At 36.8% G+C, this 17,875-nt stretch overlaps 2 protein-coding genes across 5 annotated transcripts in view; both read left to right on the top strand.

The window, feature by feature from the left end:
* LOC128071816 (lysozyme g) overlaps positions 1 to 17,875 on the top strand; it is a 157,265-nt gene that overhangs the window by 64,070 nt on the left and 75,320 nt on the right. The window lies entirely within an intron of this gene.
* The window catches only part of REV1 (REV1 DNA directed polymerase), a 53,449-nt gene that overhangs the window by 26,005 nt on the left and 9,569 nt on the right, over positions 1 to 17,875 (top strand). For 3 of the 4 annotated variants that reach the window (XM_052664872.1, XM_052664873.1, XM_052664874.1), the window contains 9 exons: positions 4,092 to 4,221; positions 5,331 to 5,459; positions 6,166 to 6,320; positions 8,205 to 8,324; positions 11,225 to 11,445; positions 12,503 to 12,675; positions 14,154 to 14,256; positions 15,922 to 16,078; positions 16,429 to 16,631. In XM_052664872.1, the coding sequence (XP_052520832.1) occupies positions 4,092 to 4,221; positions 5,331 to 5,459; positions 6,166 to 6,320; positions 8,205 to 8,324; positions 11,225 to 11,445; positions 12,503 to 12,675; positions 14,154 to 14,256; positions 15,922 to 16,078; positions 16,429 to 16,631 (1,391 nt within the window). Of the gene's footprint in view, positions 1 to 2,258; positions 2,581 to 4,091; positions 4,222 to 5,330; positions 5,460 to 6,165; positions 6,321 to 8,204; positions 8,325 to 11,224; positions 11,446 to 12,502; positions 12,676 to 14,153; positions 14,257 to 15,921; positions 16,079 to 16,428; positions 16,632 to 17,875 lie in introns of those variants that run through there. The other variant, XM_052664875.1, reaches the window with a different exon arrangement.

Here is a 17,875-nt window from a genome sequence, read left to right as displayed (position 1 = left end):
TCCTTACATGCCTGCAGTAACTTTGAGATCTCTTACTTTGTGTCCTCGAGTAGCAGCATACAAGTGTAAACATACTATTTTTAAAAAGTGTTGTTGTTACTGTAGTGCCTGAACTGCATTTAGAATGAGGAAGTAGGTTGCTAACCATAAATAGTGATTGGGTTTGTTTTGTTGTTTTTTTTTTTCCTCCAACAGTCTGCATAATCAGGTGGATGTTGAAGTAGCCAGGTGTCTTACTGCCACTATTTCAGTTTAGCTTTGGAAGTTAAATTTCTCCTTCTTCCCTTGTAGATGCACTTTTTTTTTTACCTAACTTGCAGTAGGAAGTACTGTTGATCTAAGGTTTATGCTTCAGTTAGTTTTCATTGGTACAAGATACAACACAGTTTGTTATTCCATGGTTGTTTGTGAAGTTTTAGTACTCTTAATTAAAAAAAAAAAAAAAAAAAAAAAAGCTATAGATGATTAGAGCTTTCCAAAGTATAGGAAGTGATGCTGTTTTATTTGTCTTTTTTGTGTAGTTCAGTACTTCAAAACTGAGTTAGAATCTATGTTTGTGAAATGTATTGGCCTTGAACTTTTCAAAGACTTCTCAGTATGCTCTAGTCTTAGCTTCTGCTGTGTTGGCAGTGCCATATATAAGTGTGTTACAAAGATAGCTGTGTTTTGAATGGAGTTGGATTTCCTATAAGAACAGCTTGTGTATGAATATTTATTGGTGGCTGTTTTATACAGTGATGTAGGAACTTTTACTGGGTCCTTACACTGGATAAGGATGAGACTTCATGTAATCAAGCAATATTTGGAGATTGAGGCAGTTAGAATCAAGGACGTTTAGCTGATAACCAGCACATTCGTGATTCACAAATTCAGTGGTATCTTTTCTGCTGTATTTTTTACTTAAGTAAGTTTCAGCCTCATGTAATAAACTCAATTAAACTCTTACTGCAGCAGCTTTTTCTGAATATCCACGCATTCATTTCCTTAACTTCACCATCCAGTCTCAGTGGCTTGCACACAGGCAGGCAGCTATCTCTTTTCTTGATACCTAATCTGATTATACAACCAGTTGTTTTGGTGAAACTATTTTTTCTTAACTCTCTTTTTACAGTCTCTATCTTATTAGCTGCAGGTTCATAATGTATTTTGGTCTCTCTATTAGTTTTTATCTCCACAAACATTGTTTTTATCAACAAAAAATGCAGCTAGCTGTTTTGCTTGCATTTTCATGAGAACATGAATTCTCTCACTTTTGAGGAGAAATTAGTAATAGTCTTAGGTGAAAAGGTGTGTGGGTTAGGTTTTTCTAACTTCACAGTATCTTAGAAAGTGTATGTGAAACACTTTAGCAGTGTGTGCTTAATTGTGCCTTGCCACAGGTAAATATGGTCCAGCAAACACACATATTAAATGGAAAAGTGCTTTTTCTGCAATATCAAAAATAGCAAATGCTAAGTTGTAATGTGTTAAATGTACATAATTCTGTTTGGGGGACTGTTATATAAATGAAATAGAAAGGTAGTTGCGACCAACTTTGAACATGAACAGATTTTTATATCCGTGCTTTAACGTGGAACCTGCTTCATTTTTTGGTGCTTCATGCTTTCCAGACCGTTGTCTGATTTTTGCCTTCTGGTCTTGCTCACTAGAGAAAGTGTTTCAAATTAAAAAATAAAAATAAAAAAAAAAAGCAGAACAAACAAACAAAAACCCTGACGAGTCGCTCACTTTCACCAAATATTGAATTCTGCAGCTTCAGCTACTTCTTTTTTTTGCAGATGACTTCTTTACTGATACTGGTTCCTGCCTTTGATCTGCCTTGCTAGCCAAATATCTAGTGTCAATAGAATCTTGAGTCTTTACAGAATACTTTCTTTTTCTTGTTTGAATTCATCCAAAAATGTATAACTTTGAATTTGGAAAAAAAAAATAATAAAAAAAAAATGCTGTCATTCTCTAAATCATCAAATTGGAGATGGACTTTCTGGGTAGTCAAAATTACTTTTCCACGTATGTGTCATCTTTAACATTCGTGTCCAAAAGTTAGAGGATTAACATACGTTGATCAGAATTCATAGTTTGGGGTCTTTTTTCCATGGCCAGGATGCCCAAGCTGTGAATGTTTTTTAGGCTTCCTTTCCCCCAACCCTAGTGTCTCCAGTTTTTCATTCTAAAGAGCAGCAGTTTTTAACCATCATATTAGTCACAGATTTATTCTCAGCGATTTCTTTTTCACAGACTTGGGTCCTGGCCTCTGATTTCTCCATCCGTTGCTCCACATTCACCATGTGCCTGTCTAGTTTCCCAGCTTTTGATGAGAGGTTCTCTACCTTGCCTTCCATTGAGGACAATGTGTTCTGCATTGCCCTGAATTTCACATGAAGTGACTCCATCAGCTCATGGGGGGATCCGCTCTGCTGCGATGTGGAAAAAGTCGACGAGTCCAGTGAAGATAGACAAGATGACAGCATCATCTCAGGCCAGGGCACAGGAAGGCATGGACTAAAGAAACTTTTCTTGTCATCCTTACCTTTAGTTGGGGCATAATTTTGCTCTAATTTTCTGCTGCAGACACCTTAGGTAACTTACTGAGCTCATCATACATTAAAATATTTAAGACATAAAAAGGTACATGAACTTAGCAGAAATTCTGAATAAAAGCAACTTTTCACGTGAGTCAGGTTCTGCCCCTGCTGTCTCCACTCATTACAGCACTTTTCTCTAGTCTCGTAACTACTCATATGTGCACGTAGCACCACATTTCCTTTCAAATTGTCAGCGTGTAAGTTGTTAGTGTCATGAAATACAAGTAGGTGTTGTGGCACTGAAGAAAACTGCCTGTTTATTATAATAAATAGGCTGCAGAATGAAAAAGAGCTATAACGTACATATAATATTTTGTTTTAAGTAAATAGACCCTTTTTGTCTGTGCGATACCTTGTTTTGATTCTGATGGGGAGTTTGGGAGGGCATAACATTTTTTGCATCTGGCCATTTTTCAGACTGGTGAGTTACTGAGAGTACAGGCTTGTATCTTTCAAGGTATGCATTCTGTGAAAAGCCGCATGGAAGGGAGCAGAGAATGCTTTACTGGATTCCAGTATTGTGTTATGAAATTCTGTTTAGTATCTAGTGGGCCAGAAGGGCTCCTTAAAACTTACCTAAGAGCGTACAGTGGACATTTATAGAAATAGGGAAGGTCTGTGTTTTGAAAGTCTGATGTTGTAGCATTTATAATTTTGTCATCTTGATCCAAGAGAAATTGATGGTGATGCTTGACAGAAGTTGACATATTTGACATAATCTAATAAATACTAGGAAATAACAACAGAAGTCTTGTCAATTAATTTCCCTAAAAGAACGTTAAAGGAAATATAAACTTTTAGCTAGTGTTTTTTATAATTTGAGATGATTAGGTTTTTGGTCATTTCATTTCACTCCTTAAAAATAACTTCACATTATCTAGATTAAATAATTAATGGAGTGTAGTTTTAAATAAGAGGTTATAGGTGTGGTATCTGGTGGAATTGTATTTTGGATGTAACTTCTTGGTTCTGGTGGTAGTTGTGCATCCTATAACAAGAAATATAGCTAAGCATCTTTTTGTTCTGGCAAGCAGATGGTAAATTTTTGACTGTCTTAAGGTTGATATGGTTGTAGCAGTTTCAAGTGTTTGATCATTTTTATTGTCCTTAAAGCTAACTGAGATAAATCCTGTTTTACAGAGGGCGTATGTTGTCACCAGCAAGTTGCTATCTAGTATCTTGGGAGAAAATAAAAACAAAACTTTTCTGTAGCACAGTATTTTTCTCAGTAATATGTGTAGAACTACCTGTAGAGAGAGATTACAGTGTGGGGGTTCTGTTTTTTGTTATTGGTGGTTGTTGTGTTTTTTTTTCATAGACTATGATGTAAATCAATATAGTACTAAAAAAAAAAAAAACAACAACAAAAAAACCTCACCATTAACAAGTAGTAGCATAGAAATTGTGTCAGATATAATTTATTATGCTTACTTCGTTCACATTGATTCTATTGAATTCTTAAGAAGAACACTTTACAGACAAATATAAATATTGTTTTCCAAGCAGAAATTAGAAAACCTGATAAGCTGGACTCCTCGATCTGGGAGCATTCGGATTCTGCACACATGAATGGAGTGGACTGTGATCTGACTGTTCTGTCCATGGCTGAAATTGCTTCTTGTAGTTATGAAGCCAGGTAGGTGAAAGTTAACCTACCAGATTACTTGAGAATCTCACCCTTACTCAGAGGGTGGTGAGGCACTTGCACAGTCTGCCCACAGAAGCTGTAGATGCCCTGTCCTTGGTGGTATTCAATGCCAGAGGAGTTGGAACTTTAAGGTCTTTAGGGTCCTTTCCAAACCAAGCAATTCTGTGATTCTCTGATTGTATAAAGTGTCCAAAAATAGCATTTGTTAGGTCATATTTCTGTAAGCTTATCCAGATAATAAACTTTTAAAATATATTTTAAAAACAGTAGTTGTGTAGGCTGCTAGAATTAAGCATAAATCTTCTCTCTACATGTTGCTGCTTTTTGAAGGTTTTCAGCCTAACCTAGGAGTTATCTGAAACAAACCCTGTTAAGGAAAACCTTACGTAATTCTCAGTGATACTGTTGATTTCATGTTATCTTCATTTCTTTGTCTTCATGGAATTATGATCACGTATGATCACATCAGTGAGACACTGATATGTCTGATTACTGAACTTAAAACTCCTCCTTGCCCGGATTATGTTGAACATCCCTGATAACAGCTTATAAACGTTCAGAATATGAAATAACTTATATTTATAACCACAGTATTGAAAATATTTTTTTCTTTTATAAGGATAATAGTCCAGAAATTGCGCATTCATTGGCACCTTTTTCAAGTACTCTAGGGTAAGCAGTTCTGTGTCTGCTTCAAAAAGTTAATTTATTTATCAAGTGAGCATACTTTTATAGGTTTGCACAGTGGAAAATGAAAACCAGATACCTTAGTCAATGTAGTACATGCTTAGGTTTAATTTGAAAAAGAGAGTGGCAACTGCAATTCTGTGACATAGGGCTTTCTGGAGACTTTTTGTCCTAAGCAACTTCCTAAGGACATTTTGTGTCAGGCTGTATGCCTGAATGTTACACAGCTAATTCAAGTGTTCTGTTTGCAGTTATTTTTTCTATTTTTCATTTTGGTAGCAGTTGGATTACTTTTAATTTGTAAGTTATTTTTGTTAGAAAGCACTAATAATACATTTGGAAAAGCCCATGACAGGGAAAGTTGATACTATATTTAATTGTTGTTTTTTTAAATTATTCTTTAATTTTAGACAAGCTGGCATAAAGAATGGAATGTTTTTTGGACAAGCAAAAAAGTTGTGTCCAAACCTTCAAGCAGTTTCCTATGATTTTAATGCATATAAAGAAGTTGCGCAGACAGTATATGAAATACTGGCAAGGTAAGATGTGCTGTGTGTTTACATGATCTTCCATGGTAAGATTATCAAACTTATTTTAATATGCCACTGCTTAATGGCATTTCTTGATCTAGTATTCTCATTTCATATTAGTCTTCAACTTCTTCAAAACATTTGTTTAGATCTTCCTTTTGTACTATTTTACTTACTTTCCTTTGAGCACCCTTCTATCTTGAAGCAAGTCATTATCTAACTTCCAAAGGACTCATTGTTAAATTTTTTATTGATTACCTTTATGAGGAGAAGTGGATTCTCTGTAGTAGTGAGGTTCTTCCAAGGTGTTGCTTTTGTTTGGCTGCTTTTCTTCATGTTGTGGTTGTTTGCTTTTTTGGTTGTTGTGAGTACCTTAAGATTGCATTATTGGAGCAGTAAACTAATAGTAGGAACTACTTTCTGATTTAAAATGCACTTGAGCAAAACTGGATATTTGTCAGAATGACTGGAAAAAAAGTGTTCAAATCTTTTTCCTGTTCCTTTTAAAGCATGATGCATGTTGAAACTCATCCTACATTAGCAATGTTACCAAAATGTGCTGTTGTGCCTTCTTTTTTTTTTAACACGTAAGTTGTGTGATGCGAAATAAGCAGGGAAATGCTACCTCAAAAGGAAGACTTTATTTGCTACATATTTGTTTTAACAGATGGTGAGCTGTTGCTGCTGTTTCACCTCCTTTACTTTGTGTTGATAGCTATACTCATAACATCGAAGCTGTCAGTTGTGATGAAGCGCTAGTAGATATCACTGAAATCCTTACAGAGACCAGACTGACTCCTGATGAACTTGCAAATGCTATCCGTGATGAAATCAAAGCCCAGACTAAATGCACTGCTTCTGTTGGGATGGGTAAGAGCCTTACTTCATTTCTGTCACCACTTCCTGCTTTCTTTAGGTGTATCAGAACTATGCTATATCGCCATAACTCTGAAATGTTTCTGAAATAGAGAATATATTGCCATTTACATTATATTAGTGTAAATTAAAAGACAAGAGAATTTTCCTAAGTGGAAAGATTTAAGCAAAAATGCATACAGTTGCTATCAGCCCTCCTCTGCTATCTCACAGTAGGCTAAAACTCCATCTGTGTAATATTCTTCTGTTCATTTTAATGAAATGCTACTGTATTTTTGTAGTAAATAGAAAGCTGATCACAGATTGCGTTTAGTATAGGAGAAGGCAGTAGGAGTTTGATGATCTAATATAATTGAGTCATTGAAAGCAAAGATTTGGGTGATTTGTAGGGGGTTTCATATATAAAATTATACCTCTGAAAAGACTTGATTTCCTTTTCACTTGACTCCTTCCTTTCTCCTTTGTTTTTGTTCCTAGTAACATTAGACTTAAGTATCTGTAAATATATGTGCTAAGCTTATATAAGTTAAAAAAATCCACTTGTGATATAAGCAGAATTCTTCTTTATCACTTGACAGCATAGTAGTACAGAGACTGTAATTCCTTGGATTCATTTTTGTGTCTTGTTTTGAGTTGGAACACACTTGCAATTTCTTTCATATGCATATTTAGTGTGTTTCCTTTTTCTATTACTTTCTAAAGCATGATTTTCTAATTAGATGTAATAGTTCATAGAATCACCAAATGTCCTGGGTTGAAAAGGACCACAACTATCATTTAGTTTCAACCCCCCTGCTATGGGCAGGGTTGCCAACCACCAGACCAGGCTGCCCAAGAGCCACATCCAGCCTGGCCTTTCAGTTCTGTTTTGGAATGCTAGTGAAAGATAAAACCTTACTCTGTAAACATCCATTATCCTGATTTTTCATTTGTTAAGTGAGCTATTAGGTTTTTTCTGCTTTATTTCAGTGTTTTGAGAATGATGTGTTACAGAAGGTAACTGTTACCTCATGGTATCGGTGGCTGTGTTGTTATGTTTGATATGCATTACTCTGTAGACAAAACGTGGATCTCTAAAGTTAAACAGAAAATTGAAAGAAGACTCTGTCAATATTTGTTTCGTTCATTTAAACTTTTCAAGTGAAACAGTGGACACAGAAGTTGGTTCTTACTAAAATTTCAAATAGATTAAAAGAATATGAACACAGATGGGAGGAAAATAGCAATAGTAACACATAGTGCTGAGAGTACTGGATTCTTCTAACATTTTGTGAGGTTTTTTTTAATCTTAGAATGGGACATTTGGCAATAATGAAGCTATTCTGGTATCATTTCAGAGATGTTGTGTTGGCCTGGGCATGAGTAAACCTATAAATGGGGAAGAAGAAATGCTGAAATAAGCTTTGTTTGCACTTAATGAGCACGCATAATAATTTAATGAAGTCACTAGATTTTTTTAGTGATTATCCAGAATCTAAACAATAGATTAATTCTAGTATTTCATATACAATATGCCTGGCAGAATTGTCATCTTAAGTATTATTTGCCCTGAATATAATGGACATTTAGATGTTATACAGTGTTGAAGTATTATTCTTCTATGCATTTAGCTATTCTCAGTTAGTTAACTGTTTACCTATACTTCTGCATATGTAGAACACCATCAAGACAAAATAGATTGAGTGTTCTTCATGAAGTATCCTGCACATACTTGTTGGTTGCTTTGATTTGAGTTTTTTTTGTTTGTCTTTTTTTTGTTAAAAGATAAAGATTTGACTGTGATTTCTGCACTTCTTTTCCCTTGACTGTTGAGTTGTAGAATTCTACGTGAGAAGACAGAAGTTACCACAGACACAATTTAATTTGTCGTTTTTACAGGTTCCAATATTCTGCTGGCCAGAATGGCAACTCGTAAAGCAAAACCCGACGGACAGTATCACCTAAAACCTGAAGAAGTAGACGATTTTATCAGGGGTCAGCTTGTTACAAATCTTCCAGGTACTCAGTTCTATTTTACAAGACATTTTGCCACCTGATTTTGAAAGTTTAAGCTACAAATTTGTGTTGTTCCAGTTACAAATCAAGCAGGATTAGATGTTGTTCCTTGGTTATGATCCAAAAAAAAAGATATCCAGAATTTTCAAAAATCATATTCCTGAAAGGAATCTTAGAGACAGAGCCGTGCAGCCACATATATCTGTGCAAGAAGCTTAAAGTTTAATATGTTATGCAACCTTAATCAGCCCTGCAGAGAAGGACCTGGGGGTCCTGATAGATGAAAAACTTAACGTGAGCCAGCAGTGTGCCCTTGCAGCTTGGAAAGCAAATGGTATCCTGGGCTCCATCAGAAGAGGGGTGACCAGCAGGGACAGCGAGATGATTGTCCCCCTCTACTCTGCTCTTGTGAGGCCCCACCTGGAGTACTGTATCCAGGTCTGGAGCCTCCAGTATAAGAGAGAAATGGTGGAGGGTCCAGAGGAGAGCCACAAAGATGATCAGAGGGCTGGAGCACCTTCCCTACAAAGACAGGCTGAGGGAGCTGGGCTTGTTCAGCCTGGAGAAAAGAAGGCTGTGGGGTGACCTCATTGCAGCCTTTCAGTACCTAAAGGGAGCCTACAAACAGGAGGGGAATCAACTCTTTGAAAGGGTAGATAACAGCAGGACAAGGGGAAATGGTTTTAAGTTGAGGGAGGGAAGATTTAGGTTGGATGTCAGGGGGAAGTTCTGTACAGAGAGAGTGGTGAGGTGCTGGAACAGGCTGCCCAGAGAGGTTGTGGATGCCCCGTCCCTGACGGTGTTCAAGGCCAGGTTGGATGGGGCCCTGGGCAGCCTGGTCTAGTATTGAATGGGGAGGTTGGTGGCCCTGCATGTGGCAGGGGGTTGGAGATTTGTGATCCTTGAGGTCCCTTCCAAGGGGACCTGGGCCATTCTGATTCTTATTTTCTTTGACAAAACTATTCAGATTAATCACCTAAATGAGTCCTAGGTTTCTACATTATAATGAACATAATAAGTACCTGATGTTATTCATTTTATTACCGAGAGAAACATGATATGCTTAGAAATCAGAACTAACCCAAGAGAATGCTCTTTCTGGAGAAGCGTATGAGGTCAAGAGTTAGAAAAGGTAGCACAGATATCATAATAAGACAGCATGTATGACAAAAAAAAAAAAAAAAAAAGGGAGAAGAATTTAATCTGCTGCTTTTAAGAAACTCTCAGAGATGCAGATGACCATGAAAAATAAGGCTGTTGTGAGAGTACATCTTCTGTTGGCTTTTGTCTGCTTCCAAGTAGCTTTTTATTCTAGTAGATTTAGAATACAAATTAGGCATATGTTATGCGAGGAATTATTTTTTTTTTGCAAGGATCTTAAGTTAAATACTGTATACTGTAAATTGTGACAGAATGTGTTGCTTCTTTTTAGAAAGAGCAAAAATTCTGTTGAATTCCGAGAGGTTTTTGCCTAGATGTCTGAGGGAACAATTGTGATGATGATTATGTTTTATAAATGTGCATGTGTATGTGACAGTACTGATCTGTGAACTGTTTGGTAGTTTCAGCCAAGTCTTTCTGAGAGATACAAGTTTTGCAGACACAGTTTCACACAAATGTTAATGAAAATGACAGCTTGACAGAGGAAAATGATCCGTATTAGTATACAGAATAGGATAGAATTGCTCACATTGGAAAAGACCTTAAAGATCCTTTGAGAGACAGTAAAATTCAACTGTTATGCATGTTGATAGTAGTTGCTTAGTTGTTCTGTGTTTAGCCAGAGTGCATGACTTTTGTCCTGCATTCCCTGATTGTGAGGAAAGAGAAGAATATTTCAGTAAGAGAACTGGAACGATTGAGTAGGACTGGAACGATAGACGTAGCTGAGACCAAAAGAAAATGCTATGAGGAAGGAAGGAATTAGGGAGGCTCTTCAAGGTATAATGGAAGTCAACAGAATGATGGCAGGGATCTGTACTTACTGTGAAAGGAGAATTATAGGTAATAATGACACACATATATGTATGTACACACACTGACTGTCACTGAAACAGAGAGTAGGAATAGTATGTGTACACAGATGCAGGTTTACTGGAAATTCTTTTTATACTCCATTTCCTGGACAAACATGGCAGCCCAGTCCCATTTATTTTTGACATGCTTTGAATGAACTCACACATTCATAGTAAAAACTCGTTAGTATTTGTGTCAATAATATCGCTAGGTAAAGAAAGCGGTTATGAAAGATAAAAGCTGATTTATAACTTTTGCTGACTCTGGTAATGTAAACTCACAACATCAATATTTTTCTGAAGTAACAGCCCATTCTCCCAATCCCAGAAATATACTGAAGTTTATCACACTTGCATATGTGCAGTTGCCATGGATACCTACAGTTACTAGTGCCTGGTAATTTGAGGCACAAGTGATACATATGTGCTGTCACTTCTGCTTGAAATAGTTGTGTTTTTTTTTTTGCCTAGGAAGCAGTGGGACAGTAGTCAAAATATTTGTTATTTTTATTTTTTTTTTTCCCTATACTAAATCAGTTGTATATAAACACATTACATGTTTTACACTCTTTTTGGATGGTGCGCTGTGATATTCAGAGCTATATCCACTGCAACAGGCAGTACCCTGTCAGGGAGATTTACAAGCAGGAATCATTCACTCTTTACAGAAATGTAAAAACGTGCTACATCCTATATGTAATGCAAACTAAAAAAATTGAGATGAAGACAGCAGAAGTTTCCATTGAAATCATGTTTCATTGAGTGGAATTTCTTGTCTTTGTTTATTTGATATAGCATAGCCTAAGTTTAAAAGGACAAATTTTATTCATTAAAAACATGTCTGGCTGAGTCATGTAGTGTTAACAGAACTAATTGCTTTGTTGTTAGGAGTTGGCAGGTCGATGGAATCTAAGCTGGCTTCTTTGGGAATTAGAACCTGTGGAGATCTGCAGTGTGCTTCAATGTCAAAACTACAAAAAGAATTTGGTCCAAAAACAGGACAAATGCTCTACAGGTTTTGTCGTGGTTTAGATGATCGACCTGTCCGCACAGAAAAAGAAAGAAAATCTGTTTCAGCAGAAATCAACTATGGAATAAGGTTTACACAGGTAAATCCAAACTTTCTTTTTTGCAGCCATTTCTTTCAACTGTAGGAAGAATTTCTCGTATTCTGATTATTCTCACTTACACTTCAATCTGTCAGAGCACCATCTTAGCCATCAAATAGAAGTGAGGAAAATGAAGAAGTGGGAGACCAAATGATAAAAGTGGGAGGAGAGACTGGAAAATTATTGGACTGAAAAGAAGCCTGCACAAAATAGCTGGCTATTCTGCATTTGTTACACAAGTCTGGTACAGAAAAAGAGAACTGCAGTAGATTTTTTAGCACCTAGCATTCTCATTCATTTAAGTGCTGATTGTTCAGATATGCCAGTGTCTGAAACAATGAACAGATTGCTCCAGTTCATTTTTTACAAGATGTTTTGCAAATGTTTTGAGTTTTTCCTTGTCATTGGAACGAAAACATACTAGAAAATAACTTTTGTTGTTGTTGGAAATTTAAGCATTTATAGAAATTATAGAAAAAAATGAGCTTCAGAGAAATGTTTTGTAGTTCAGACTTTCCCTCAAAGAAAGGAGGGAAAGATGGATCAGAACGTTTGCTCAGGGCTTTTTCCAGTCTGGTATTGGAAACCTCCAAGAACAAACACTGCACAGATTCTCTCACTGACCTCTTCTACTGTTCAACTGTTCTCATGTTGAAAACACTTATTTTTCTTTCTTACAAGCCGTATATGCTTCATATTCTACACTTGTGTTTAAAATTAGACTTAAAATTCTTAAGACATAATTTTTTTTCTTAAATGTTTTTTAAAAAGATTTACTTCCAAAAGGACTACATATTTCATCAGTAGGAGTCTACTATCTCTGCCTAACTTCAGCAGCCTACAATATAAACAAAATACTCAGAGCTAATTAAGGTAGTTGCCAGTGAGTCAACTTGGTCTTTAAGTTTGCAAAATCTTTCTTATTTTTAATTCTTTCCAGCGCACACTTCAGCATGTTATGAAGTGGGTTATAATGAAGCTTAATGATTTACCTTACACATTTGAAAACTGGTAATAGTCTGAACAGATTGTCTCAATATTGTCTTTTCTCATTTAGCCTAAGGAAGCAGAAGCCTTCCTTCTGAGTCTTTCAGAAGAAATCCAACGTAGACTTGAAGCTGCTGGTATGAAGGGTAAACGATTGACCCTCAAGATAATGGTCAGAAAGGCTGGGGCACCAGTGGAGCCTGCGAAGTATGGAGGTCATGGAATCTGCGATAACATTGCCAGGTAACTATGCATGGAAAAGAGTGGTCAGTAGTAGGCCTGAGCACATTTCTGCAGAATGCTGAGCACTGAATCTGAGTAAGATGGGACAAAAATTTTGAAGTGCTCAGTACCTCTTTGTCTATGTAGCAAGGCTGCGTTAACATCAGATGTTACTATCAACATTCTGTGTCTGTATTTCAGCTACTCAAGAAGGCAACCAGTCCCATTCTCTCAGCATTTACAGTTAAGCTTTTACATATAGTTAAGAAGTGCCTTAGTTTTTTTATTTGATCATTGCCAATATACTAAAGCAGCTTTTTGCTTGGTCTCATTGCAGCAGTTTTGATCTCATTGAGATGCTGCCTGTGGTAGCTGCTCATCCCTGGTGCAAAAGTGTACCCCAGTAAGTTAGTTGATAGGTTGCTGTCAACAGAGGAAGAGGACCTTCAGTTTCCACAAGCAGCCCTATTACACTTAACAATTCTTTTTTTCTGATTTGTGGGATTGTTTTATATTGTTCAACTGGATGATTTTGACTATTTTTTTTTTTTTTTACCTCTTATTTATATGCTTGCAAACACATCAAAACACAAGAATGAAATGCAGACAAATGGCATCTTGTGAGAGCATTTCATTTCATACAGGATTGTCTCAGAACCTTCCAAATACACCTTTATTCTTCAGGCAGACACTTCTGTATCAAAGCATTTATTCCTTAGTAAAGAGATGGTCCTGTCCTGCTTTTTTTATGAGGACAGATGTAGCATCTTTAAAATTGTTTGCTCCATCTGAATTAAAACTGCATAGATTACCTCTGTGAAAAAAACCTACATTCCTTTCATTTGTTTGATTAGCCCCCTGAAATTCTGTTCTTATTTGTCTCAAATGCTATGCCATTTGGGAATCTAGAACTACAAGGTGCTAGTAGTGCCCTACAAAGCTCCTAGATGGCAATTTTGAAAATTCACAACCAGGTAATTTTGTGTGGGAGCTGTTGCCAAGTTTGCTTTAAGTTACTTAGCAGTAATCAGAGCTCATCATTATCTGTAGTCCACACGCACGTTTGTGCATCTGCTTCTCCTTCAGTGTTCCCTTGAATCACTTGCTTTAGACATTTGACAACTGAAATCATACTGGGTAAACTCTTTATGAATTAAGATTGAACAAAGGGTAGTTCATAGGTGTGCTTCTGTGAGTACAGCAACGTGGAATATATTTGTCTAGCTTCAAAAGGTAACACATGAATATATCTTACAAATTGCAAATTAATTTTTGAACTGGAAATGTCTGATTAGTAAATATGTGTTTTGTTTTTTTTCTCTGTAGAATATGCTTAGTTCTGTTGCTTCTAAAAAGAAAAACTAGCATTCAGTTTCTGTATGCAAGAAGTCATGATGTGTCTGTCTTTAAGGTCTTCTCTGTAACAAACGCAGAACTGTTGTCTTTACAATTTGTGGAACAATTTTCTTGTTAACAGTACTTCTGAAAATTCTTTTCAGGACTGTGACTCTAGACCACGCAACAGACAGTGCAAAAGTAATTGGAAAAGAAACTCTGAACATGTTCCACACAATGAAACTGAACATATCTGATATGCGAGGGGTGAGTTAATGGAAATTGGTTATCCTTGTCAACTTCTTCCTCATCCTTCATAGATTTTCAGTTCTTCGTGGTGGCAACAACCAAGCTAAAGCAAGCGTACATCATACAAAGCTTTTGTAAAGTAAGCTATCCACTCATTAAGTAGCTAGTAAGGATACTGTTTATAACTGCAATCAGAGATTGGAGTTTTTGCTCTACGTTGCAAGTTTCAGATCCAGAAAAGTTACCAGGTCGTGGTTTGGCCTTTGTTTGAAGGTGAAATCAATGGCTGTCTTGAGTCATGACTTACTCCATAGTGTTCTTGATTACTTCAATGGTTCTGTCATAGCAGTGTAAACCAGTAGTCTCAAAGACTATTTTGGCATTGGCTGTGGCAGAGCAGAGGCTTTCTAGAAAAACATGCATTGATTAGTCATCTAGATGTAAAGCAGATTGTTGATTCACAGTATTGTGTTGCAAATTCAGCCCCATAGCTTGGTTTTTCTTCTTGGACTGCATCAAATAATGATCATCTCTCCCTGTCTTTTTTTCTAGCTTATTTTTCTAGCTTAGAGGGTATCGTGTGCTTTATTTTGCAAAACAATGTACTTCTCTGACCAGGTGGCTTTTTTCACTTCTGGAGGGGGATGTTCAGTCCTGGATGATAGGACAAAGTTCACTGAGTGGTGTTCATCTCAACTGACTTAAGTACCCAGTGTCTATATTGGACCTAGTCCTCTTTAGCTTCACAACTTATGCATAAAGTGAGATGTGTGCCCTTTTTCAGTCTGTCCTGTAGTGTCCTAAAGTTGCATCCTTAACTGACAATGCCCACATCTGTGCTCATGAATCTGCTGGCTTGTCCCAGTGTGTTTTAGTAGGCTTTTAAATACAACTAACAGACTAGTTAATATTATTAAATTAGAATCCCTGCTGTGTAATTACCTGATGAAAATGTGTTTACGAGCTCCTTCCTGCTTTTTGAGCTCTATATGCAATTTTTTTAGTGTATTTTTTTTTCCTTAAGAAGTACAGAACATTGACAGTAAAATCCCACAGTGTACCAGTGTATTCATAGTCGGATACATTTTTTGAAGCTCTGTAGATGTGGTATTTAAAAGTAAATAAAATGAAGGTGTTTTTTCAGAATGACGAGCACCTCATCTGATCAAGACTGCTTTCACAGAAATACTTTCATCCTTTGAGAATTTGTGAGAACCATTTCTAGAAGTGAAACAATATTTTCTTCCTCGGTTTTAGACTTGAAAGCGGTGACCTAGTGAGATTGAGGAAAGCCATTCCCTTCTCGTTCATGTAGCCGTATTTAATGCTGACCACTTTCCTTGGTCAGTGCTGCTGTATTTTTCAATATCTAAGAAATGTCATAATGAACAGGTTGTTTCATGGGCCTGTTGACAGCACTTTTCTCTATCAGAGAAGTTAAGCCGGTATTATCGTTGTAATTCATTACTTGTTGGATTGTGGTGGATAATCCTGGGATTTTTATGGCATGTTTTTACATGGCTATTCATGCTTTTTTAATATTCTTATTCTCTTTGCTGTGCCCAACAGGAAGCCAGTTTGAGAAGGAGAAGGGAATGCTATTATGACTGAATTGTAGATTAATGTTTTTATTGTTATTATTGAAAACTTTATTAAATGAGTGTCTTAATGTTTTGGATTTAGGTTGGAATTCAGGTACAGCAGTTAGTCCCCATCAGTAAAACCACTTCAGCTCAATCAGCAGTGCAGTCGGGACGCTTACCTGGTGGATCACATTCAGTTATTGATCTTCTTCATGTTCAGAAAGCAAAAAAGTGCTCAGAAGAAGAACATAAAGAAGGTCAGTAAGTTTTGTACTTCATGTGTATCATAATGATTAGTTCTTATAGACTGGAACTTCAGTTATCTTTTTGAATACTTAATCAATATTACACAAGTGTAACATAAAGTTTTTGAGAGCATGTTTGGCTGCTGCAAATGAAAATACTGCATAATTTTTTTAGCATTATTCCAATCTTTAAAAAAGGTATTAACAGAGGATACTTCATAATATAAAGTTTTATTATTGTGATGTATGTTGTGTAAACTACTGAGTAATGAAAAATTAGCTCTGCTGTATGTTGGCACTTCAGAGTTTTTAACTGTTAGATCTGTTTTGTTTTCATGTGTGTCTTTTCTTAATGTGTTTAGTATTTGTTGCTGCTATGGACCTTGAAATATCTTCTGATTCAAGAACTTGCACTGTTCTTCCATCTCGCGGCACCCATCTCACAGCTGGTCTCAATTCTAATGTTAGCAAGGCTGATTCTGCTGTCAAATTGAATGGCTTGCATTCTCCTATCAGCGTAAAATCCAGGCTTAATTTGAGTATTGAGGTTCCATCTGCTTCCCAGGTAAAACCCAGTAATACTAAATATCTGCAATATATTATAATAATTTGGAATTGCTGGTCTTATGTGGGCAGAACAAATAAACAAAAAAATGTTGCATCAGTTCTTTTTTTTAAAACTGCAGTTGGATAGAATGCACAGAAAGAGGTGGTTGTTAATGCAAAACTATTTTGCCTTAGTAAACTGATTTTTAAAAAAGCAGTCTTATAGACTGACTCAAAGAATAAAAGTTATTCAAAGGATAGAAGCTTAGTGTTCCTGTCTGTTTTGCTTCCCGTCATTTACCAAAGGATTGAAATGGAACAGGAATGAGGAAGATGCCAAGCCTGAAAAATTAAAAAGCATTACTTTTCACTTTACACAGCCACAGCTCTTTAAAGGAGCCTAAAGCCTAATTATAAAGGTCTGTCTCTATTACTGTGGCCTAAAGCTTGAGCATGCTTTGTTGTGGATTTAGAACTGGAATTAAAATACTTAGGCTACCAATTCCAACTGCCTCACCACTTCAGAAATAACTAAAAGTTGAAGCATTTTATTGACAGTATTCTCAAAATACCTCTTGTATGTAGGTGTGGGGCATCAACTCCCTCTCTAAGAAGCCTGTTACAGTTACAATTCTCATAGTAAAGAAATTGTTCCTACTGCCCAGCCTGACTCTCCTCTGTTGCAGCTCTGTGCCATTCCCATCCTGCCATCAGTTGTCAGGAGCAGAACCCAGCACCTCCCTGTTTCCTGTCCTAAGGGCACTGCAGGGAGCAGTAGCTTACAACATCCTTTTTATACTGTTGAGCACAGAACTCCACACAGAGGCCGCACTATGCTAAATATTGTGGAAGAATCAACTTTTTTTTTAGCTGGCAGCCATGTTGTCTTTAATGTACCCCAAGATGTGGTTTGCCCCCTGGCTACTAGAACACCCTGTTGGCACATGCTGAGCTGCTGTCACCAGCACACCCAGGTGTTCCTTCCTGCTGAGCTGCTTTCCAGCCACTTGTCTCCATCTGTACCAGTGTCCAGATACAGCACCTGGCATTTTCCTTTGTTGAACTTGATGCTGGTGATGATTGCCCAATACTCCAGTCTATCTAGATTTCTTTGCAAGGCCTCTCATCCCTCTAGAGAGTCAACAGTACCTCTCAGCTGAGTATCATCAGTGAACTTTATAAGAGTACATTGAACTCCCACCTCTGGACCAGTGATAGCAATGTTGAACAGGACTGGCCCAAGAATCAAGGGGAACACTGCTA

The sequence above is a fragment of the Tympanuchus pallidicinctus genome, unplaced genomic scaffold (genome assembly GCF_026119805.1).
Source record: "Tympanuchus pallidicinctus isolate F22 unplaced genomic scaffold, pur_lepc_1.0 scaffold6, whole genome shotgun sequence".
Taxonomy (NCBI): Eukaryota; Metazoa; Chordata; class Aves; order Galliformes; family Phasianidae; genus Tympanuchus; species Tympanuchus pallidicinctus.
Note: the sequence above shows the minus strand (reverse complement) of the source record. Positions and strands in the feature narration are given on the sequence as shown.